The sequence below is a fragment of the Zootoca vivipara genome, chromosome 7 (assembly GCF_963506605.1).
Source record: "Zootoca vivipara chromosome 7, rZooViv1.1, whole genome shotgun sequence".
NCBI classification, from domain to species: domain Eukaryota; kingdom Metazoa; phylum Chordata; class Lepidosauria; order Squamata; family Lacertidae; genus Zootoca; species Zootoca vivipara.
In genome coordinates, this window is record NC_083282.1 from 89,306,887 (window position 1) to 89,331,791 (window position 24,905).

The window sequence follows — 24,905 nt, forward strand, 5'->3', positions numbered from 1 at the left end:
TTTCTCTGTTTGAAACTTGGCACAAGCAAAAAAATAGCCGTGCACATGTTGCGTCTAACAAATAATTATGTGCAGAGTAGTGAGATATCTCCACAGCTTGGGCCATCTCTCTCCTGGGAGGAGGGTGCACCTGGTATTTTGCCTGGCACAATCCTAACCTCCCTGCTCCCTAACAGGAAGTGATAGCATACTAGAAGCAGCAGCAGCCAAGGTACAACAGGAAATGGACTGTGGTTCTAAGATCACCCAGTTCCTCTTGACACTATCCAGCCACTCAGAAGAAACTAGAATTTGTGGATAGGATCCGCCTCCATAGCACCCCCTGCTGGCAGTGTCTCCAGAAATGCCAGAAAATGTGCCCATGTGAATCGAGGAATACCTAACACAAGGGCTCTTTTTCTCGGAAAAGGGGTGCCGGAACTCACCACGAACGCCTCCCTTGTTCCTCTCATAAGCCTCGAATTGTAGGGGAATGAACACAGTAGGAACACGTTAAGGTAACCGGGAAAGGACAAATCAGTAATCAATAAGCTCAATGCTTTTTAGCACCATCGCTTGTAATCCCTTTTAGCTGAAGAGTCAAAGGCAACCCGAACCCAAGAATTACATGGAGCATCATAAACTAACACAGTGGATGGAGAATAGCACCATTACAAAAAAAAGCACCTCAAAATAGACAGCACCACAAGTCCAGGTCAAAAACCCTGGTTTTGTATTTCCAGGATAAGCGTCAGAGTAACTCGCAATTGCAATAAATACAGAGGAGATGTCGCACTGGTTGGAGCTTCAGCAGCAAAGTAGCACAAGGGGTTAGCGTGTCTTGCTGCTAACCAGAAGGTTGGTGGTTCGAGCCCACCCAGGGACGGCTGCGGGCAGGGTGCAGGGAGATGTGTACCCTCGGGGTCCCTTCCAATTCTATGGTAAAGTAGGCCCACAGACTTGCCTCTGGGCCACCTAGCAGGATGCCTCTTAGCTACAGTAGCTTCCACGGCACGATGTCACAGTTATGGCTTCTCCCCAGCCATTGCGGAGAGTATTTCTGAGATGGTGCTTAGAGAGCGCTAGCTCCCAGGCAGACCTGCAATGCCTAGGGTTATTTCTGGTAAACCATGACAGCTTCAGGGTCAGCAACCATTTTCAGCCATGGGCCGGTCCACTGTCCCTCAGACCATGTGGTGGGCCGGACTATATTTTTGGGGGGCGAAATGAACGAATTCCTATGCCCCACAAATAACCCAGAGATGCATTTTAAATAAAAGCACACATTCTACTCATGTAAAAAAACCAGGCAGACCATATAAATAACCCAGAGATGCATTTTAAAGAAAAGGACACATTCTACTCATGTAAAAACACGGGCCGGATTGAGAAGGCGATTGGGCCGCATCTGGCCCATGGCCCTTAGGTTGCCTACCCCTGGTTTAGGATGTTGACCAGGCATCCCCAAACTGTGGCCCTCCAGATGTTTTGTCCTACAACTCCCATGATCCCTAGCTAACAGGACTAGTGGTCGGGGAAGATGGGAATTGTAGTCCAAAACATCTGGAGGTCCGAAGTTTGGGGGTGCCTGATGTTGACCCAGGGAATTCCTATGTTTGCTCATTGGCTGCTGGTGCTAAGAGAGAAGAAGGCAACTTGCTCATGTTCCTATAGGATGGGAATGATGAAGCAGGTGGGGTAGGGGGAAAATCGGTCCCTGCTTCCAATGTGTTTTTGACTCAGGTTTCCTAATCACCACCTGTTTGCAGCAGGCCAGGGCAGGCTGAGGGCTCTTCCAGGTGACCTGTTTATTGATCATTCATCCTGACTTGTTTGCAGGGAGATTAGACCAAGCCTCTGTACACATTACAGGTAGGTAGCCGTGTTGGTCTGGGTCGAAGTAAAATAAAAAAATTCCTTCAGTAGCACCTTAAAGACCAACTAAGTTTTTATTTTGGTATGAGCTTTCGTGTGCATGCACACTTCTTCAGATAGAAGTGTGCATGCACACGAAAGCTCATACCAAAATAAAAACTTAGTTGGTCTTTAAGGTGCTACTGAAGGAATTTTTTTATTTTACTTCTGTACACATTGTTAGCTTAAATGCTGCTGGGTTGCTTCTTTATCTCAATTTGGATCAAAGGTGGTTTGGGGGGGGAGAAGTGCTAGGGTTGCCATGTGTCCTCTTTTTCCAGGACACACCCTCTTTTTCAGGGGCAAAATTTCTGTCCTGGTAGATTTTTTTTTAATTTGCCAAAATGTCTCTGGCTATAATTTCTGCATGAGACATAACTGGTGGTTGAAGACTTGCTTTCCTCTTCTGTTCTCCTGCCCCCCCCCAGCAATATATCACAGAGCCTACATATAGTAGGGTTATTTAAAATGAGGGTCGTTCTAGCGACCTCTTTTTTGCTCGTCAAAATATGGCAAACCCTAAAGACGGCAAAATGCAGTATTTCATAAGGAATGGCAGAAAGGGATTGCTGCCAATGTCATGTGCATACTGCTTCCCAAACCAGTGGCGGGAGCACACTGCTTGCAGTGTGAACAAGACTGTGTCCACAGCTCAGGTGTTGTGTGTTGGCAGCTGTCTGTCTGATGTTGGCTATTTAATGCTATTTCACTCCGGGGAAAGTTGGCTGCTTAATGTGCATTTGCTCCAGTTTGCTTGTGGGGAGGTTAGATGGCGTCGATGCAAAGCCAGCGTTATCCCTCACCTTCTTCCGGTGTATAGAATCATAGAATTGTAGAGTTGGAAGGGACATCTCCAGGCAGGGCTGAGAGAGACTCCTACCTGAAAACTGAGAAAACCACTGCCAGTCAGCACAGATCTAGAGGGACCAATGGTCTACGGCAGCTTCCTATGTTGTGCCAGAGCGCCCAATCAACTTTGATTACTCAACATGAACTTGCCAGTATGTGAATGAAACAGCAACCGTCTGGAAGCGCCCTGAGATTGTCTGGGCAGGTTACCGGGCCCCTGAATGGAAACCAGATCTGCATCAAAGAACAGTCTGCGGAGATGCTTTGCTAATGAGAACCCTGCTCACAACACCGTTGGTTGTTGTGCCAGCCGACCAAAAGCCTCCCGGAAGTTTTGGGGCGGGTGGAAGTGCCTTTTGTCAAAAAGGGCAGAAGCAGCTGTTGGAATGTAGCCCAAGGAGAAGCAAGTTCAGCATCTGCTCAAGTATCCAAGCGTGTATCCACCCGGTTGGGGCGTTTCTTTCAAATTTTCACCCGTAGCTTCGAAGCGATTGTTGAGAAGCAGGAGGCCTAAGGGAGAGTTCAGTCCACCTCTTCCCGCCTGTGCTTTTCAACACGGCTGGCTTTGCACCTGGCATGGCAGGGGGCCGTTTCCGACAGACGTGCCCCTTCTTGTTGGATGCTGCAGCCTGCTGTCGAAAGCTCTTCTTGGTTCATCAGTTGCTCAGCGATTCGGATTTTTTCTTCCTCACAGGCCTGTGCGCACAGCAAACGTGGGCTTTGCTCAGGCCCCAGCGTCACGGCGCTTTGTGATGGTGCCTCTGCGAAAGGATGGATGGGGCAGGATGGCTTGCAAAAAATGGGAAGGAGAGCTTCCCTGGGTGATGGGATTTATTCTGAAGCAGCGTTCACCATTCTTAGCCAAGCGCTTTAAAGAGAGGAAGTGTTGCCCTAGGAGATTCCAGAAGGAAATTGCTCTGGACAGTGTAGAAGCCAAGAATACGTCATTCCTTGATGAGGCAAGGGGAAGTATGCGGATCTGGGGAGTCTGTGGCTTATCAGTGCAGAGGGTGAGGGGTTCAGAGAAGCACAGTAGTCCAGAGAGGATGACCAGATTTCGACGGACCCTTGGTCGTAATGATGCTGACAGTGAGGGTCTCAATTGAAGGAAAATGGGCTTTTCTTGGGGGGAACAGCTAGTGCATCTTGACGACAGTTTGCGAAACAGCCTGAGGAGGACAAAACAGGGCAGAGGTGCATTAAAACTGAAGCCAGGGAGTTCTTTTCAGATGGCACAATAAGTCCTGATTGTGGAGCGATGGGCTGGTTCCTTGCAGGATGGGAAAACCTGCATTTGCACAGGTTCCCGCTCTGCTGATGCTGACAACCAGAACCATTTGCACTGGGGCACAGGACACCTAAATATAATTTGGATGAGTTCCAAAATATTAAATTATGTTAATTAAATGTAATTGTATTTCAAGAAATACCAAGCCCATTGGCCAGAATGCTGGCAGGAGTACATCTCATATTTTTAATTTCCCCCACACTCCCCATTTAAGAAAAGCTGAAAATTCAGGGGAAGATGGCTGAGCCCGAGAGGCGTCCTACTGCACCAAACCGAATAGCTCAGTCAGTAGAGCATGAGGCTCTTAATCTCAGGGTTGTGGGTTCCAGCCCCACGTTGGGCAAAAGATTCCTGCTCTGCAGGGGGTTGGACTAGATGACCTTCGCGGTCCCTTCTAACTCTACAGTTCTAGGATTCTATGAAATGCCTGTCTAGGCCACCATTCCTTCTCCAGGGGCCAGTCAGGTGCCTCTGGGAAACCCATAAGCAAGGCAGAAAGGTTGACAAACACACAATAACACAGGTTTGCTACCGCAAAAGGGGCTCTTGAAACTCCAGCTGCCTTCAGCAACTGCCCCATAACACACACACACACACACACACACACACACTTTCAGCATGGATTTTCTTCTCACATTAGCACCGTGCAGAGTGGGTCATCTTTTCCTCAATGCGGCTCCACTCTTCTGCTGCCAGCCATATCTGGCTGTGGTGCTTCTTGGATGCAGTCTCAGCTGACTTTCCAAGCTGTTAACCTGACAGCGGAGGAAACAAGAGGGTTAGCAACTGCATTCAAAGATGGGGATGCAATATGTGGCCCTCCAGAGATTGTTGGTCTACGTTTGGCACCAGCTTGGCTGCAGGAGTTGCTGGAAGGGGGCATGCAAGGCACCATCCAACTGCCTTAGGGAGCCTGGTCTGGATTTGTGAAGGGTTTACTCCTCAGCCTTTTCTCCGCCCAAAGATCTCCCACCAGGCAGTGGAGGTTTAGGATCAGAGTTTTCCTCCTCCTAGATGGGCTCCCTTCCCAGGTGGATGAGCCCCACCCACCCTCCACTTCTCTCTGCAGCACATGCAGATACAACCTTCCTGACTGTTGGACCCAGCGGCAGAGCAAGCCGATTGGGCGCCTGGGGAGGCGTGTGTGCCCAGGGGAGGGGCCAGCTGCCTGCAGGGCGGGGCCAGCCAGGGCAGGACGTTCCACTGGGCCTCCAAGAAGTCTGCCTGCCTCCGCCCGCTCAGCCGCCCTACACCTGAGGGGGAGCCGGCGGACGGGCCGTTTGGGGCAGCGTGGAGCCTGTGGGCGCCCAAGCCACTGTGTCACTCCCAGGAGAGATGTGTGGCTCAGGTGTGCTGCAGGCCCTGCGGTGAGTGCTGCCCAGCATTTTGTCACCCCCCCCAGTGGTGATCCCCTCCACACTCCCCTCCTCTGCCCCTAATTGGACCCGCTCTTGGTCTTGTCAGCTGAATCCGCCGGAGCCTGTATTTGCATGCAGATACTCACTGACGGTTTGAGACCCAAAGGCTACCCTTACCTGGTTTAGCCAACCAGTCAAAGCCGTTTCCCGTGGTGTGGCTGCTGCCTCATGCTGACAGCTTCCAGGAGCCAAAGGTGAGAGCTGAGAGCAGGCCTGCACCAGAAAGAGCATGGCATGCCCCCACCAGGGGCACCATCCCTCCCCCTAACACCCCATACGCTCCAAGAAAAGAATGCATTTTAAATGTTTGGTGGGTACGCAGGCAAAGTCTACCTTTCTCTGAAGAGAGGAGATGGTTTTTCCCAGTTCATTGACTAATGCCTCGAGGTCCTCCTCTGAGGGGGGGTTCTGAGAAGGTTCCTCCACCCTGCAAGAAAAGGTAGAAAAAAGAGGCGGGGCTTCATTTGAGGGGCGTGTCCAGGTGACTGCTCTCTCCTGCTATGAGCAAGGCAAAGGGATGCTGAGGTTGGGTAGGATGCGCAATCGGCCTTCTTCAAATTTTGAACCTCCACTGGAGGGTAATCGTGCCTTCTCCTTCCTTGCCCTGTCCCCCCACCGGCCGCCCATTGCCCCAGGAAGCACAATCAGGTGTTGGTTGCAGGCCCGGCTCTAGGGGTAGTCTCGGTGGCGCGGGGCGCCAGGGCGCTGGGCCGGCAGGAGGGCGCTGCGCGGCGAAGCCGTGTGGAAGCCGTGCTGCGTGCTGCGCCCTCCGCGCCAGGGCGCCTGACCGGCTTGAGACGGCCCTGGTTGATTGGGTCCAACATACAAGATCCAAAAGTTCAAAACCTTGAACACCTGCCTGCTTTGCAAATGCTATCCAAGCAACCTGGCACAGAATTATCAGAGCGGGCGCAACTTTGGCATTTTATGCAGCAGCAAGAAAAAGGGATTTGGGGCATAATATTCAGATTTCAGATTGGGAAAGGTTATGGAAAATGGATTTGAAATTCATGGCATGTTGTACACTGAAAGAAAAGTTGTACTGCTGGTATTTAACTAGCAAAAATATATCAAACAGGTGCAAATACCTGCTGGAAATGTAAAGAAAAAGAAGGTACCTTTTATCATATGCGGTGGTCATGTATGGTAATAAAGGCTTTCTGGGAAATGATATAGAATCATAGAATCATAGAGTTGGAAGAGACCACAAGGGCCATCCAGTCCAACCCCCTGCCAAGCAGGAAACACCATCAAAGCATTCTTGACAGATGGCTGTCAAGCCTCTGCTTAAAGACCTCCAAAGAAGGAGACTCCACCACACTCCTTGGTAGCAAATTCCACTGCCGAACAGCTCTTACTGTCAGGAAGTTCTTCCTAATGTTTAGGTGGAATCTTCTTTCTTGTAGTTTGAATCCATTGCTCCATGTCCGCTTCTCTGGAGCAGCAGAAAACAACCTTTCACCCTCCTCTATATGACATCCTTTTATATATTTGAACATGGCTATCATATCACCCCTTAACCTTCTCTTCTCCAGGCTAAACATACCCAGCTCCCTAAGCCGTTCCTCATAAGGCATTGTTTCCAGGCCTTCTATTCATATAATGAATAGAAAAAGTTTAAAATAACTTTTGTAAAAAACAACAACCAGAAGCCTTTCTATTCGAAATTATAGGTACCGACATTCCAAAGGAACAGAAAAGACTCTTCATGTATGCGACAATAGCAGCACGGATGCTATTAGCCCAGAGATGGAAAGAAAAAAGAATCCCTACCAGAGAAGAATGGCAAACTAAGCTGTTAGACTACACTGAAATGGCAAAACTGACCAGAAAACTCAGAGACCAGGAAGACAAGAAATTCAAGAAAGAATGGGAAACGTTTATCATTTATTTAGGAGACCACTGTAAGCAGATGAAAACATGAGCAGGATTTTAATCTCACTTGTAATGTAACAAATTCTATGGACAATATGGATAGACATGGAATATAGATTACGAAATAATATGCAGTTGAAAAGGTTGACAACAGAAACCATGGAGAGAATGGGGGCGGGGGGGGGGAGTGTAATCTCAGAGTAATCTCTCTACATGGATGTGTATTTGGTATGGCTCTAAATTCATATTTGTGAAATCAAATAAAATGATTTGTGAAGAAAAAGTGACGACTCTGCAGCTCACCTTTGATCTTCAGGCTTGGCCTTGGAAGGGTTTTCTTCTGGGTAGCTGAAGCCAGAAGATCTTTTGTTTCGGAACTGTTGGGAGAGGGCCCTAAACTGGCCCCGTGTCCTGCAGTCTGGGGGGAAGAGGAAGGTGTGAGTTCGAGGCAGCAGGGTTTGAAAGGCTCAGAAACACTGGAAGAATGCTTATATAACTCTGATTCAAAAACAAGACAGGGAGCCCGAGCAGCTAAAAAATTAACGACCTATATCTCTGTTGAATGAAGATTATAAACTTTTTGCAAATATATTAGCAAATAGGTTGAAATTGGTATTAAAAGAGGTAATTCATTATGACCAGGCTGGATTTTTTTTGCCCAAAACTCATGGAATATGCAGAAATGGTGAAACTTACCGGAAGAGTAAGAAATCAAGATTAACAAACTTCTTATAAAAGAATGGAAATGGTTTGTTGAATATTTACAGGTAAATAGTAAACAGATAAAAACACTAGCAGGATTATTGTAATAATCTGCAGTTTCACAGGACTATATAAGCACAGTAGATAATTAAATGAGCAAGTGAAAGGAATTTGGATATGCGGAAGATTTCCGCCCCCCCCCCTTTAAATTAAGGAACCATAGAAAGAAGGGAAGTCAAATTTTGAAATGTTAAATTGATTGTAAAACTAATGAAATGTATAAACTTGGAAAAGTAAATAAAAACTTTTGAAAATATATATAAAAATGAAAAGCTCAGAAACACATGCCCACCCCCCAAAATATCTATCATATTAGTGTTCCAAGTTTAGCAGCTTCTGAGCAGGGGGAGGTGGAGGGTGACTTTTTCAGGCTTCACTTCATCTTGAAAAGGAAGCCTTATTATTATTATTAATTATTATTAAATTTGTATACCACCATCGGTAGATCCCAGGGTGGTTCACAGCATAAAATGCAAGATAACACAAAATACATAATAAAAACAAGAACAAAGCACACCAATGACCCCGCTCACCCCACCTCCTCCCACAAACACACTTAAAAGAAGGCCAAAGGCTGGGTTGAAGAGGACTGTTTTCACCTGGCGCCTAAATGATTGCGCCTGAGAAGAGCATTCCACAAATGGGAGCCACTACAGAAAAGGCCCTGTTTTTGTGTTGCCACGCCCCCCCCCCAGACCTCTTGTGGAGGAGGCACATGAAGAAGAGCGTCAGATGATGATGGCAGGGTCTGAGTCGGTTCATATGGGGAGAGGCGCACCTCTCTAATAATTTGCTTACAAACATCCAGGTTGAACAGGTATGGTGGATGTGAATGTTTACCTAGCAGTTCAAAAGCACACCAGTGCAAGTAGATAAATAGATACTGCTGTGGCAGGAAGGTAAATGGCGTTTCCATCACAGTGGCTTCCATCACAGTGTTCCGTTGTGAGAAGCGGTTTAGTCCTGCTTGCCACATGACCCGGAAAGCTGTCTGTGGACAAATGCCAGCTCTCTCGGCCTGAAAGCGAGATGAGCGCCACAACCCCAGAGTCGCCTTTGACTGGACTTAACAGTCCAGGGGTCCTTTACCTTTTTTACCTTACAGAAATAAGCCTTTAGGCAGGTGGCACTTGCCACAACTAGGAATGCAAGAAGAAATTTGATTCATTTCACATTTGGAAGCAAATCTCTGAAATTTCAATTTTTCAAAACAGTACGAGAACCGAAAAACAGCGACCTTTCAAAACCCACAATTTCCCCTCCCGTCCCCATCACGTTACCTTCACAGCAGTCCTGCCAGAGGCGCAGATCCACTTCTGGGATCTCATCGCAGCTGACCATGCCCTGTGGGTAGGCTGCAACCTGGAAAACATCCTTCTGCAGCTGCCTGATGTGGTCGCTGTTGTCGCAGATGATGCGGGCGAGAGACACCTGCCTTATCTGCGTGAGCTGGGCAGGGCTGAGCACACCTGGGTTCTCGTACCAAAACCTGATGGGGGAAATTGCACGCAAGAGCATCAGCGATGGGACCTGTAAACAGCAAGCAAGGGATGCGAGGACAAGCTGGGGAGCCTTTGGTCCTCAGGGTGCTGTTTCAATGGCAGCCTCCCATCATCCTTTACCCCTGGCCATGCTATGGGCTGATAGGAGTCTAAGATTGGATGGCTAGCCTGCATTGCAGGGGGTTGGACTAGATGACCCCCAAGGGTCCCTACCAACTCTCCGATTCTATGACACCCAGAGGCCTTCAGAGTCTTAATCTGTAGGTTTACCAATCATTTAATGTGTCAGTACGAATGGAAGTCGTTAAAGGATTGCTATTTTGACTGGAGTGTAATTGGAATTACTGTAATAAGCTTTTGGAACGCAGAAATAAAGTAAATCATCAAACCATCAATTCTAGCATGCAGGGGGCCACCTAAATTGTATAATTTGGCATCTGAATGATTGGTATTAATGATTGTATTATAATTTGGCATTGTTATAATGAGGCTATTATTGGATTATTGTAGTTGAAAACTAATAAAAATTGTTATCAGAAGAATCTTAATCTCTGGTGTACAGGCTGGTAATGTCGGAATGCACTCCTGGGGGGGACGGGGGACGGCAGACCCCCAGTACCTCTGAGCGTATCCGGGAAGACACGTCTCTGGAATTGCATTCCCTTTATTTCAGAGTGCCTCTCTGCAAAACTCCTCCTTGGAAAAGTGCACACAGGTCTTCTGGCATTTCACAGCAAGAAGAAGAAGACATCCGTAGGTCTAAACTACGTTTTATTCACACTAGGTACAGAGGATCCATAATCACGTCTGTGTTCTCCGGCTCAGGCAGAACAAGACTGTTGCATACAGCAAAAGTGAAAGTAAAGTAACAATAACACGCTCAGACGGAAGAGATAAGACAGTCTTCCGTTCCCACACTCTTCTCAGACATCTCGTGTGATTTATACTAATCACACTACCCAGCATCGGGTACGCAAAATCCTAACAGGTAAATGTGGAATGTTTATGCATGCAGGTTTATTGCAGCACAAGCACAGCAGCAAGTGTTTATATAGGTGAATGAGATATCACCATAGACAAACATGTCTATAGCATACCTGCCAAGTTCCGGTCTGAGAAATAAGGGACTGGACCGGAAGTAGCAGACCGGAAGTAGCGCTGTCGCCATTTTGGAACTGGGCGGAGCATGCTCAGAAGCGACTTTTGATGCTGCTCTGCCCTGTTCCAAAATGGCTGCCGCACCAGAAGTCGCGCTGCAGCCATTTTGGAACTGGGCAAAGCAGCATCAAAAGTCACTTCTGAGCATGCTCCGCCCAGTTCTAAAATGGCCACCGTGCCAGAATAAACCGGGGGGAAACAAAAAAATCCGTTTTTCGGCTGGGAGCAGCTGGAAAAACGGGGGTTTCCCATGGAATACGGAAGACTTGGCAGCTATGGTCTTTACACTAGGGCTGCCAGACGTGGCTTACCTGTCTCCATCTCTGAGTCTTCGAAACTGAGTCGCTAATAAGCACATGAGGGTCGGCCCCACTCTGGTGCCTGGGATGAGGTCCTCCACCATCAGTGCCGGAAACAAGTCAATGTTCTTCGTAATTCCATATAAACTGCAAAGGGAGAGGGGAAAGAGATCAGCTGGTGGAGCAAAAGTTTGCCTGGTCCCACCTGTCCAAAACAGATGTGTGTTTGTATGTTTTGTGGGAAGGTTGTGGCCCTGCAGATGTTGCTGAACTCTAACTCCCATCAGCCCCCAACTAGCACGGCCCATGGTCTGGAATGATGGGAGCTGTAGTTCAATAGCATTTGGAGGGCCACAGTCTCTTCCCCATACTGACCTAGGAGGGTAACTGCAGTATGGCTTAAAAAGACCTGAGGGGAAATCGTAATTTTGTGAAGGGTGCAGGGTGCCTCTAGTGGACAATCTGAAGTACACACACCAAACTGCAGTTCCCAGGATTCTTTGGGGGAAGCCATGACAGGTCAGGGCCAAAAGAGGCATTACAGACATGGCAGATCCGTGTTAAGATCTTTCGGCACTATTGTTGTGGTTGCTGCTGCTTTGAAGCCAGTGTGTGGGGATCCATGTTTGATCAGAGGGGCAATGCCGGGGTAGGAGGTATTCAGCCCTCCCCCATGTTCTTTCCGTAATGCAAATTGGGAACATCTGTGGCTCAGTGACAGGGCATCTGCTTTGCAAGGATAGGGTCCCAGAAGCACAGTCTGAAACTCTGGAGTGTCCATATGGATACTTATATCTTGCTTACTATGGGGAAATGGTTGTGTTGTGGGGATTAAATAGTCCGCAATACCACCATAGCTGCTCTGATAAAAATAGTCTCCCTCCTAGAAAAAAAAGTTTTAAAAAGTTAGGATATCTAATCACCAGTCTCTCCTGTCACATCTGATTTGATTCTTAAAAAGGTAAAGGACCCCTGATAGTTAAGTCCAGTTGCGAACGACTCCAGGGTTGTGGCGCTCATATTGCTTTACTGGCCGAGGGAGTTGACGTTTGTCCGCAGAGAGTTTTTCCGGGTCATGTGGCCAGCATGACTAAGCTGCTTCTGGCGAAACCAGAGCAGCACACGGAAACGCCGTTTACCGTACCTGCCCACCAGAGCAGTACCTATTTACCTACTTGCACTTTGACATGCTTCCGAACTGCTAGGTTGGCAGGAGCTGGGACCGAGCAACGGGAGCTCACCCTGTCGCGGGGATTCGAACCGCCAACCTTCTGATCGGAAAGCCCTAGGCTCAGTGGTTCAGCTCAAGCGCCACCCGCGTCCCTTGATTTGACTCTTAAAGCAGCATAAAACCAGGATAGGTTTGCAGTGCAGATATACGTTGGGCAATCTTCAAGATACTTGTAGCAACTGAGTCAACGCTTGCTATGGACTGCAGCCTGACAAGGAATGGAGGCATGTAAACACTACAATCTCTTTGTGTGTTGAGTTATTCACTTCTGTTGCTAAAGGCAATGTAATTTGTGAGCCTCAAGAGGCTATAGGAGTTTGACTCCCACCAGCCTCTCCTAGTGGTGCCTACGATCAGGGAGGGTGGGAGTTGTTAGCGAGCAACATTTGGAGCCACAGGTTATCTGCCCCCGACCTAGAGCAACAGAAGTAAATGGTCTCATGTGCTGTTGGGGGGGGGAGCAGGAAGGCTGGAGTTTGGTTGTTGCACAAAGGAGATACCTAAAGGAGAGTCGGTTACAATTATCGCTGACCTCTCGGGTGCCCTTTGCCCTACCTCCTGAGCTTCTCCCTGATCTCGAGGTTCCTAATCTCGTTCTTGAGGTCGTCGAACTCCTGCGCGGACGTGAGGTTGCAGAAGACCCGGAAATCGTTGTAAGGGGGGATGCCGTGGTCGCGCCCCCTCTGGATGTTGATGGCTGCCAGGTCCAGAGAGACGGAATGGGCCATGGAAAAGAGCTTCTCGGTCAGCTCCATGTTCAAGAGTTCGGAAGGCACTCGCATTTTCCCGGGGATCCCGAAGAGTCCGCGGAGAAGCGGGTCGATGCCGCCTTCCTGGGTGATCCTGAACGGCGAGAAGAAGGCCTTGTGAAGAGGGATGTGGCCCTGCTGGATGGGCTGGAAAGTTTCATTGAGCCGGTAGAGGAGAGGGTTGATGAGGGTGTGGCCAAAGCGGAAGGCAGCTGTGGCGAAGGCGTTCAGGATGCCTGCGTTTGTGTTGGGCTCGTAGCCTTTGTACTCCCCTAAGACCTTCATCCCGGCTTCCCCGAAGATCTTGGGCAACCAGTGCGTGTAAGTGATGTGCTGCATCTCGGCCCCCACAATCTTCCGAGCCTCGTGGTAGATGGTGTCCCCGTCCCAGTGAGGGTTCAGGGCCAGGAGCTTGGCAGCCACACGGTTATGCTCCCGGAACCACAGGGTGTGCATGGAAGTCAAGGCCAGCTGCTCGTTGGCTCGGTGGTCGCCGGCCAAGAAACATGGGACGGGACTCTCACTCTCGTCCCGCATGCATTCGGTGGGAGGCCCCACGGCGAAGGGGAGGAGGTGCTTCCCGGAGCTGGGGACCACCTGGCCTTCCTTCAGGAGCCCCCTCTGGTTGCTGAGGTCCCTCAGCTCCAGAGACTCGTGCTCCGTGCTCCCGTAGACGTTGGATGCGTCGATGAAAGATGTGAGGTGGTTGATTTGCTCCCGGGCATACACGGAGTTCATCAGCAGAGAGGTCATCCCGCTGCCGCACACGGGGCTGGAGCGGACAAAGAACATGCAGTGTCCGTTCCTCACCCGCGGGTCGTTTTCTGGGATCATGACGGAGAAGCAGGGGGGGTCGTTGGTGCACACCTGGCTGCACGACGCTCCGTCTGAGAAGCGGGCCATGCTGATGGCCGCCACGGTCTGGTCCATGTCGTGGTCCAGGAACTGGCCCCACTGCATCAGCATGTGCGTGAACTGGTCGTCGGGCGTGATGGTCTCAGTGCCAATCATGGCGGTCGAGACCAAGCGAGGGAGCGGCAGGGGGAGCTCCCGGGAGTCATCGGCCAGAGAGAAGCCTCTGGGCAAGTTGAACCCGTTCTGGTAGGCCGGCTTGAGCAGGCGCTCGAAGGCGGTGAGGGAGGCTCCCCACATGGGGTGCTGGAGGTTGTTGCACGAGCCGTCGTGGGTCCGGTACTTCCTGTGGAAGCAGATGTCGGAGCAGTTGGGGGTGCGGCGGTGGGCAGAGCACCCAGACAGGTTGGCGATCATGTTCAGGTAGTGCGGGGAGACCAGGTCGTTGTAGCGGTACCCTGAAAGACCACTCCCAGAGCGTTACCCAATGGATTAGAATCTGAACAAGCATTCACTACAAAACAAATTCCTTTTTCTAATATTGCAAATCTCACAACCAGATTGTGAGGCTAATAATTCCAGGATATCTGGAACGTTCCCTAAATCCTCGCAGGTTTATATTCATTTTTAAAGTTTCTAGCAAATGCCTAGTCCTGCAGAAGGAAATTCTAATTACATATGAGCTACCGTATTGGCCTGAATATAAGCTGTATCCGCAAATAAGCCACACCTTTCAAATTCGGTGGCTTGGGAGCTGCGGATGGGACAGACGCCGTTGCCCCGTGCTCCCAGGCTGCTCTATGGGGGGGGGGAGCCGCACTGCTTTGCCGGGGGCCTCCCCTCCCCCCATTTGTTCCAACAGCTTGGGGGAGGCTTGGGAGTGGTGGGCGGGCTGGGCACTGTTGCCCTGCACTCCTGGGCTGCTTCCTGGGGTGGGGGGGAGCCACGCCGCTTTGCCGATGGCGTACGTTCGCAATTATAAGCCACACTTTAACTTTTCATGATTGGAATTTGGGGGGAAAGTGAGGCTTATATTCAGGCCAATACGGTATGACTTCTTAAGGCAAAGGAGTGACCACAGAGAGGTCCTTCTAGCCTTCTTCTCAGCCCAAAGGTTTCTAGGCCCATGAATATTTCGTTAAAATGCAGTATAGGTAAAGGTAAAGGGACCCCTGACCATTAGGTCTAGTTGTGACCGACTCTGGGGTTGCGGTGCTCATCTCGCTTTATTGGCTGAGGGAGCTGGCGTACAGTTTCCAGGTCATGTGGCCAGCATGACTAAGTCGCTTCTGACGAACCAGAGCAGAGCACGGAAACACCGTTTACCTTCTTGCCAGAGCAGTACCTATTTATCTAATTGCACTTTGAAGTGCTTTCAAACTGCTAGGTGGGCAGGAGCTGGGACCGAGCAACGGGTATTTGAACTGCTGACCTTCTGATCGGCAAGCCTTAGGCTCTGTGGTTTAACCCACAGTGCCACCCGCATCCAAAAATGCGGTATACGTCCAAATAAAAACCAGAAAAGCAATTCTAGGATGGAATCTCAGCAGCAGACACACCAGTTCCTTAACTCAGTCCCCTGTACACCCAAAGGGGGGGGGGGGACAACGTCTTGAATTGACACTGATAAGCTGCTAATGTGTGTGGCCTCTAGTGGGAGTGATTTCCATATCTAGGGTGCCATAACAGAGACATAACAGGCTTTTATGGTTTGTTGCTGCTGCTCAGTGGTGCCTTTATTACCTGTTCCGTTCATGTCCACAACCAAGCCTTGCTGCACATGCTCCTGGATGAGCTGCAGGGTCCGTTCGAAGATCTCTCCGGCCCGAGCTGTCTCAATGGTGTATGGATCCCGCGGGTAACGGAAAAGAGCCAGCAGTTCATTAGGAGTTTTGGGTCGCCTGTCCGGAGAGGACAGAAAGACATTTTTAAGTGCCATCACATTTCCCAAAAGCCTCTGCATTATCAGCTGAGATATGAATAGCAATCCAAGTTCTCAAATGTGCTGGTCCTAAATGCAGCCAAAATGGCTGTGTTCCTCCCGTCCACAAGAGGGCGATATCAGCAGGCTTGGGGGAACCCCAAGCTATGCAGGGGGGAAGCAACCTTTCCACTCCAAGGAAAGTCCCGTTCAGTTCAACGGGGCTTCCTTCCAATTGAGTGGGTATAGGATTATTGCCTTGGAGGTGGGAGGGAGGGACCCCCAAAGCTCTCCAGGGATGACTGAGCATTCTCAGTGGTCACACAATGCTGGCTGACTATTGGGGCAGGAAATAGAAAACTAGGGGAGGAGAGTGGAATGGAGTAGCCTGAAAAAGAGCAGGCCACACTGGAACAATTTGTCGCAGCTCCCACTTGTTATTTTTACTTTCAGTTAGGGAAGCGAGAAAATGGCAGTTTCCGTTCCCACTTGCATGCATCGCAATCAGCGCCGCTTCTGCTGCAGTTTGGTTTCTGAAAAATACTGCATTATTTGTCTTCCTGTCTGCTATTCAGTGTGGGTTACACAACTCTTTATGTTCATTTCCATGCCGAGGAAACATGAAAACTACTGTACTTTTCCATGTATTAGGATGAGGTTCCCCCCAAAAAAAGAATGCTAAAAAACGGGAAAGTGTGCTTTACACATGGTCAGTTCATATTGGTGATATAGGATTGTTTGGTTCCGCTAGCTGGAGATTGCCAGCGGTGTTCTTGGTGGCTGCAAAAAGGGCTGGTGTTTATTTGCTGTCGCTGCGGCAATAGTGCGGGTGATTTGCGGCTTATGCCGGCAGCGGGTGAGTAATTTTTGGGAATATCGCCCCTAAAAAAACTCAACAACTCTGGTCCACCCCCCCAAAAAAACCCCTCAACATCTCTGGGCAATCTCCCCCCATTTTCTTAAGTTTGAACCCCCCCCCCCCAAAATAGGCAGCGTCTTATACATGGGGCCGTGTTATACACGAAAAATACGGTATGTGTTGTTTGCAGACTTAAGAAAACAGTGATGTTAAGGATTGAATTTGCTTGGCTCATTTCCATTTCCTGATCACAGACAGGCAGAATGCAGCCCATTCCTGCTCTATTTTCCATTTGCATGGGAATTCCTACTTCCTGTGAAGTCCCTGGCTGAGTGACAATTGGGAATTCTGCTACATTTTTAAAGATAGTGCTTTATATGCATTATAACACTATGACACCAGATGGCGCTGTGGAGTCCCGTTTTTCGCTAACGGGATTTCTCTGTATGAAATTTGCAACGCGTTTAACTGAATTGCTTCTTTGATGTGTCTAGAGTGGGAAATGACCGCAAAACTGCCCTCCCCCCCACAAAATGGCTTCTGCATGTGTGTGGCCTTCCCACCTGCTCCCGTGTGAGTTCATTCTCCAAACGGTCTTACTTGCTAAACAGCTCGGCGCGCGTAGAATTGATGGCGTGGTCCACACTGCTGATGGCTTCTTGGATCGAGGTAGCTACAAAGGTGTCCCCACTTCTGCCAATGTTCGTAGCTTTTTTAAAACCACAAAGGTGGTGGTGGCGGTGGCCGGGGGGGGGGGGGGGTGGAGTGCAGAGAGAGAGATTTAAAATTTAAACCACTTCCATTTTAGAACCATTTGCCTTTAAAACAGTAACCTTACAACCCAAAACACCAGTTCCTGGCACATATTTTGAGTTTGTTCTGAACATGAAAATGTCAGAACACATTGGGAGGCCTATATTTAGCAATCAGTGGGACAAATTATGGAGGGAGGGGATGAGATTTACAGCGTGTGCAGGGATAAAGGAGAATATGCTAAAGTTAGTCTACAGGTGGCATCTGACTCCAGAAAAAAATTGCCAAATTATATAAAAATAATTCAAACAAATGCTGGAAATGCCAGGAAAAAAATGGCAGCTATGATCACTGCTGGTGGCAATGCGTGAAAATTGATAAATTTTGGAATACAATTTATGATGAATTAAAAAAGATGCTAAAAATAACGTTTGAAAAGAAACCAGAACTATTTTTGTTAATATTCCAGAAGATAGAAAGAATATACTCTTGTATGCCTGCGAAGCAGCTAGGCTCCTCATTGCTCAGAATTGGAAGGGAGAAAAGATTCTGACGGTTCTTGAATGGCAGGGAAAACTGGTGGAATTTATGAACCTAGCCAAAATGACTGCAGCAATTAGGAATATCCCTAAGGAGAAAGCTAAAATTGAATGGAAATATGTTGAGGACTATTTAATCAAAGAAAACATTAATACCGAACTGGTGATCTGTTTGACTTGAAAGATATGCAAGAGATTTAAAGAATGTATGTATATAACAACTCAGATAATGCAAGATAAGCGAAAGCTAATCAAAAGGGAGGCGGTGTATAAACAGTAGGGAGTCAATTTCTATTTTATTTGTCTGTTCTCTTTTTTCTTCTTCTTTTTCTTTCTTGATAAGATTTTATATGTCCTGTTACTGTTTTTTAAGAATTGAAATAAAGACTTTAATTTTTTTTAAAAAAATGTCAGAACAATAAGAATAAAGAGTTTTGCTTTTTCTTGCACCCATAAATGCCTTCCCCTTGCTCTTTGGCATAATCTTCTGCGCTACACACATTGGTGGCAGAGATCTGCCTTTCACGTAGAAGATTTCCCCAGGTTGGGCTGGAAAAGACTCCCACCTGAAAACCCAGTGAGCTGCTGCCTGTCCGTGTAGACAATATAGAGCTATAGAGCCATGGTGTGACTCATTACAAGAAAGCTTCCTATGTGTTGTGTCACCCAGAGAAGGGGCTACAGGCAGGGAGCTGCAAAGAATAACTTTTTGTTTTAGGGGGGGGGGGATTTTACAATGTATGCAGATTTAATCAACCATCTAATCAATCATCTAGAAAATGTACATGTTAAATCAACTAGGGTTTCTGTAACTGGGTGACAGCCCTGCTTAGAAAATGTAGATCTAGAGGATTTTAATCTCACCTTACAACAAAAACGATGGATAACTCAAATTGATAAAAAAGTGGATAACAGATTGATATGCAGATGTAAATGTTGATATTAGGACCCATGGAAGGGATGCGAGAAAATCTCGAGATTCAGAACAATCTCTTTATATGGATTTGCAGTTGAATTTGTTGTACATATATTTCTTTTTAAATAAAATAAAAACTATTTTTTTAAAAAGAAAACGTAGATCTAGGACTGTATGTTGGTACAGATTGTATGCGGGTACAGGGGTGCAGAAAAGCCAGCCATGCAAACTGGCTCCAACTAGACCAGCCTCTGCCAATCTGGCGCCCTCCAGCTACAACTCCCATCAGCGCCAGCCAGTGGAAGTTGTTGTCCGAAACAGCTGGAGGGCGCCAGCTTGGGGAAGGTTGCACGACCAGGCTAACACTGCAGGTGCAAAGGAAGATGGCTCTCACCTGTGATTGTCAGTTGCATGGTGCTGGAAGTAAACCCAAAAGTGTTCCTGGCTACGCACTCGTACCTCCCTTGGTCAGCCATCCCCAGGTCTCGGATGGAGAGAGTCCCTTCTCTGTTGATGTGGAACTTGCCACTCTCCGTGATCTGAATTCCTTCCTGGTATGAAAGGGGAAGAGTTTTTGGAGCTTGGATAGACTAGGTTCAGCTTTGGCCCAGGCTATGAACACAGAGCCTAGGGCTTGCCGATCACAAGGTCAGCGGTTCGAATCCCTGCAACGGAGTGAGCTCCCGTTGCTCGGTCCCAGAGTCCTGCCAACCTAGCAGTTCGAAAGCACGTCAAAGTGCAAGTAGATAAATAGGTACCCCTCCGTCAGAAAGGTAAACGGCGTTTCCGTGTGCTGCTCTGGTTTGCCAGAAGCGGCTTAGTCATGCTGGCCACATGACCTGGAAGCTGTACGCCGGCTCCCTCGGCCAGTAGAGCGAAATGAGCGCCGCAACCCCAGAGTCGTCTGCGACTGGACCTAATGATCAGGGGTCCCTTTACCTTTACCTATGCACACAGGAGAATGGGGTGGGATGGACTGTACCAGCTCAGAATGCATGGGGGGTGGATCACATGTGTGAATGTTCAACTGCGCTAAGACAAGTAAACCATAATGCAAATAGAAAATCAGTAGGTGTGCTATTTTTCTATTTCAAAGGTTGATTTTTTAATTTTATTTTTAAAAAGACTTTTACTAATGTGGAAGGGCATTCAAAACTAGAACTTACTCTTCCAGTCTTCTTTTATGTGTCGACTGAGTCAGAAAGCCAAAACAGAGTGATTATTATTATTATTATTGTTGCCTGGGTTGATATTAGCGGGCAGGCACTTGCTTTCCTCCAATGGATATCTGGATGTGCAAAACTTGTGTGCGACGGATTTGTTTTGGAACAAATTGTAAAGGTAAAGGTAAAGGACCCCTGATAGTTAAGTCCAGTCACAGACAACTCTGGAGTTGTGGCGCTCATCTTGCTTTACAGGCCGAGGGAACCGGTGTTTGTCCGCAGACAGTTTTTCTGGGCCATGTGGCCAGCATGACTAAGCTGCTTGTGGCGAACCAGAGCAGCACATGGAAACGCCGTTTACCTTCCCACCAGAGCAGTACCTATTTATCTACTTGCACTTTTTGGCATGCTTTCGAACTGCCGCCGACCTTCTGATCGGCACGCCCAAGAGGCTCAGTCTCAGTGGTTTAGACCTAGTAGTTCGAAAGCACATCAAAGTGCAAGTAGATAAATAGGTACCGCTACAGCGGGAAGGTAAACGCTGTTTCCGTGTGCTGCTCTGGTTCACCAGAAGCGGCTTTGTCATGCTGGCCACATGACCTGGAAGCTGTACGCCAGCTCCCTCAGCCAGTAGAGCGAAATGAGCGCCCCAACCCCAGAGTCGGTCACGACTGGACCTAATGGTCAAGGGTCCCTTTACCTTTAGAATAGTTTGGATTTAATACCAATGAGACGGAAACATGGAAGGTGCCTAAAGAAGCCAGGCTGGCTATCTAAAGAACTTTTGACTGAGTTAAGATTTAAAAGGGATATGTACAAAAAATGGAAAAGGGGGGAAATCTCCAGAGAGGAATTCAAACATATAGCCAGCACGTGTAGAGACAAAGTCAGAAAAGCTAAAGCACAGAATGAACTCAGGCTCGCCAGAGAGGTTAAAAGCAACAAAAAGGGCTTTTATGGGTATGTCCGTAGCAAAAGGAAAAACAAGGAAACAGTGGGGTCACTCAGAGGAGAAGATGGTGAAATGCAAACAGGGGACAGAGAAAGGGCAGAACTCCTCAATGCCTTCTTTGCCTCTGTCTTCTCCAAGAAAGAAAACAACGCCCGACCTGAAGAATATGGAGCAGATGATTCAGCAGGGGAAACACAGCCCAGAATAAGTAAGGAGGTAGTACAAGAATACTTGGCTAGTTTAGATGTATTCAAGTCTCCAGGGCCAGATGAACTACATCCAAGAGTATTAAAAGAACTGGCAGAGGTGATTTCAGAACCACTGGCAATAATCTTTGAAAATTCCTGGAGAACAGGCGAAGTTCCAGCAGACTGGAGGAGGGCAAATGTTGTCCCTATTTTCAAAAAGGGGAAAAGAGAGGACCCAAACAATTACCGCCCAGTCAGCCTGACATCAATACCAGGAAAGATTCTAGAGCAGATCATTAAGCAAACAGTCTGTGAGCACCTAGAAAGAAACTCTGTGATCACTAAAAGTCAGCATGGGTTCCTGAAAAATAAGTCATGTCAGACTAATCTGATCTCATTTTTTGACAGAATTACAAGCCTGGTAGATGAAGGGAACGCTGTGGATGTAGCCTATCTTGATTTCAGCAAGGCCTTTGACAAGGTGCCCCATGATATTCTTGTAAAGAAGCTGGTAAAATGTGGGCTAGACAATGCTACCATTCAGTGGATTTGTAGCTGGATTACTGACCGAACCCAAAGGGTGCTCATCAATGGCTCCTCCTCATCCTGGAGAGTAGTGACTAGTGGGGTGCCACAGGGTTCTGTCTTGGGCCCAGTCTTGTTCAACATCTTTATCAATGACTTGGATGATGGGCTTGAGGGAATCCTGAGCAAGTTTGCAGATGACACCAAGTTGGGAGGGGTGGCTAACACCCCAGAGGACAGGATCACACTTCAGAATGACCTTAACAGATTAGACAACTGGGCCGAAGCAAACAAGATGAATTTTAACAAGGAGAAATGTAAAGTACTACATTTGGGCAAAAAAAATGAAAGGCACAAATACAGGATGGGAGACACCTGGCTTGAGAGCAGTACATGTGAAAAGGATCTAGGAGTTTTGGTTGACCACAAACTTGACATGAGTCAGCAGTGTGATGCAGCAGCTAAAAAAGCCAATGCAATTCTGGGCTGCATCAATAGGAGTATAGCATCTAGATCAAGGGAAGTAATAGTACCACTGTATTCTGCTCTGGTCAGACCTCACCTGGAGTATTGTGTCCAGTTCTGGGCACCACAGTTCAAGAAGGATACTGATAAGCTGGAACGTGTCCAGAAGAGGGCAACCAAAATGGTCAAAGGCCTGGAAACGATGCCTTATGAGGAACGGCTTAGGGAGCTGGGTATGTTTAGCCTGGAGAAGAGAAGGTTAAGGGGTGATATGATAACCATGTTCAAATATATAAAAGGATGTCATATAAAGGAGGGAGAAAGGTTGTTTTCTGCTGCTCCAGAGAAGCGGACACGGAGCAACGGATTCAAACTACAAGAAAGAAGATTCCACCTAAACATTAGGAAGAACTTCCTGACAGTAAGAGCTGTTCGGCAGTGGAATTTGCTGCCAAGGAGTGTGGTGGAGTCTCCTTCTTTGGAGGTCTTTAAGCAGAAGCTTGACAGCCATCTGTCAGGAATGCTTTGATGGTGTTTCCTGCTTGGCAGGGGGTTGGACTGGATGGCCCTTGTGGTCTCTTCCAACTCTATGATTCTATGATTCTATGATTCTATGATTCTAATATCCCGCTTTATCACTACCCGAAGGAGTCTCAAAGCGGCTAACAATCTCCTTTCCCCTCCTCCCCAACAGACACCCTGTGAGGTGGGTGGGGCTGAGAGACTTCAGAGAAGTGTGACTAGCCCAAGGTCACCCAGCAGCTGCATGTGGAGGAGCGGAGACACGAACCCGGTTCCCCAGATTACGAGTCTCTACCGCTCTTAACCACTACACCACACTGGCTCTCCTTTACCTTTACCTTTACCACCTGCATCCTGGAACAAATTATACCTCCCCGGGGGGAAATGAGATGATATTGGACACATTGGTCCCCAAACTGGGCGTGGGTTGCTTGTTCGGCATGTACAAGTCTCCTGAAAAAACCCAATTCAGACTGACTTGTATCCAGGAAAAAAACGGTTGTGTGAACCAATACACTTCGACAGCCACCAGAATACATGCAAGCGCAAACTAGGGCTTGTAGGCTACTGCGTCTCACCCAGCCGGCCACCAGATGTCAGCAAAGGCATTGCAAAAATTCGATTGGCAGCAAAAGACAAGTCATCCCAGGCTACGGCCGCATGGCACACTGGGGCTGGGCTGTGTTTCTTCACATGCACTCTTTAAAGTTTTCTTTGAGATTTGAGACAGAGGGCCGGGCTTCGGATTAGGGATGTCTGCGCTGCCTGAACTCTTCTTGGAGACCCAAAATAACCGCTGCTTCCCTCCCCCCCCCCCGGATACTGAAGGTGGTGGTATGGAAAAGGCTTTGCACACTCAGTCCACCATTCTCTCTGTCCACAGGCTTTTGGTAGCCCAACTGGGAGCTGTAATTTACCCCTTAGAGGCCTAAAATTCTCAGCACCCTCAACAAACTACAGTTCCCGGGATCCTCCGGGTGTGTGTGCTTGAAATGTGTTTAGAATATATATATTCCCCATCCCAGATCCAAGGCAGGCAGGCTTCAAGGCAACAGGCGTTCAAAGTGCATTGATCAACACTCAGGTACAGTACCTTGGCCCATGTGATGGTGGGCTGTGGGTCGCCTTGGGCAGCGCAGGTGATCTCGATGTCTTGTCCAGTCTCCGCCACCATATCTTGCGGGGGGTGAAGGAAGACCGGAATCACTGTTTAGGACGAAGAACAGTGAGTCGGACAGACACCACAAACATCTCGGTGAGCAATGTTATAAGAATTCAAAGGTCTCAAATATAAAAGAAATGTTCATAAATGTACAAGGCAAAGACATACATAATTATATAAACCACGTGTCTGAAATAGTACAGGAGAGCAATCCTGAAGCCATCTTGACTCTCCCAAACTCTCAAATATTTCTCCGCAAGGAGGAAGGAAATGGGAAAGTCTCTCCATTGTCCTTTGTAAAATAAAAAAAATTCCTTCAGTAGCACCTTAAAGACCAACTAAGTTTTTATTTTGGTATGAGCTTTCGTGTGCATGCACACTTCTTCAGATACAGTGAAATAGAAGTCCCCAGGCACTTATGTAGACATTATAATTAAAGAGGCAGACAAGGGTGGAGCTGTCGTCATCATGAACAAAACTGATTACATCCAAGAGGCCCACAGACAACTTTCCAATACTGCCTTTTACATGAAATTGGACTCAGACCCCACACAAGCATACAAAAAAGAACTGAACAAGATTATTAAGGAGCTACCCCTACACATCCAAGAACAGATCCTCACAAACACACCAACGGAACCTCGGCCAGGAACTTTCTATCTTCTACCCAAAATACACAAACCAGGAAACCCAGGACGCCCCATCATCTCAGGTATTGGCACCATTACAGTGGGTGTTTCCGGCTATATGGACTCTGTTCTGAAACCATATGCTATCAGTGCTCCCAGCTACGTACGTGACACCACAGATTTTCTGAGGAAAATACAATATTTGAACAATCTTCCTAACAATACTATACTAGCCACTATGGATGTGGAATCTCTATATACCAACATCCCACACAATGATGGTTTACAAGCCATAAGGAACACCATTTCAGATAAAACCACAGCGGACTTTGCTACCAAACTCTGCCACTTTGTCCTTACCCACAACCACTTCAAATTTGGTGATGACCTGTTCCTCCAGATCAGCGGCACAGCCATGGGCACCCGCATGGCCCC

At 47.9% G+C, this 24,905-nt stretch overlaps 1 protein-coding gene across 2 annotated transcripts in view; it reads right to left on the reverse strand.

The window, feature by feature from the left end:
* Positions 1–2,033: 2,033 nt before the first annotated feature.
* Positions 2,034–24,905, reverse strand: part of LOC118089440 (peroxidasin homolog) — a 56,968-nt gene continuing 34,096 nt past the window's right edge. For both annotated transcript variants that reach the window (XM_035124116.2, XM_060277348.1), the window contains exons 13-23: positions 23,773–23,885; positions 19,259–19,415; positions 17,257–17,365; positions 15,620–15,777; positions 12,831–14,334; positions 11,057–11,191; positions 9,366–9,574; positions 7,627–7,741; positions 5,782–5,875; positions 4,666–4,785; positions 2,034–3,911 (exon numbers count right to left, since the gene is read on the reverse strand). In XM_035124116.2, the coding sequence (XP_034980007.2) occupies positions 4,687–4,785; positions 5,782–5,875; positions 7,627–7,741; positions 9,366–9,574; positions 11,057–11,191; positions 12,831–14,334; positions 15,620–15,777; positions 17,257–17,365; positions 19,259–19,415; positions 23,773–23,885 (2,693 nt within the window). In that variant the 3' untranslated portion in view covers positions 2,034–3,911; positions 4,666–4,686. The remainder of the gene's footprint in view (positions 3,912–4,665; positions 4,786–5,781; positions 5,876–7,626; positions 7,742–9,365; positions 9,575–11,056; positions 11,192–12,830; positions 14,335–15,619; positions 15,778–17,256; positions 17,366–19,258; positions 19,416–23,772; positions 23,886–24,905) is intronic.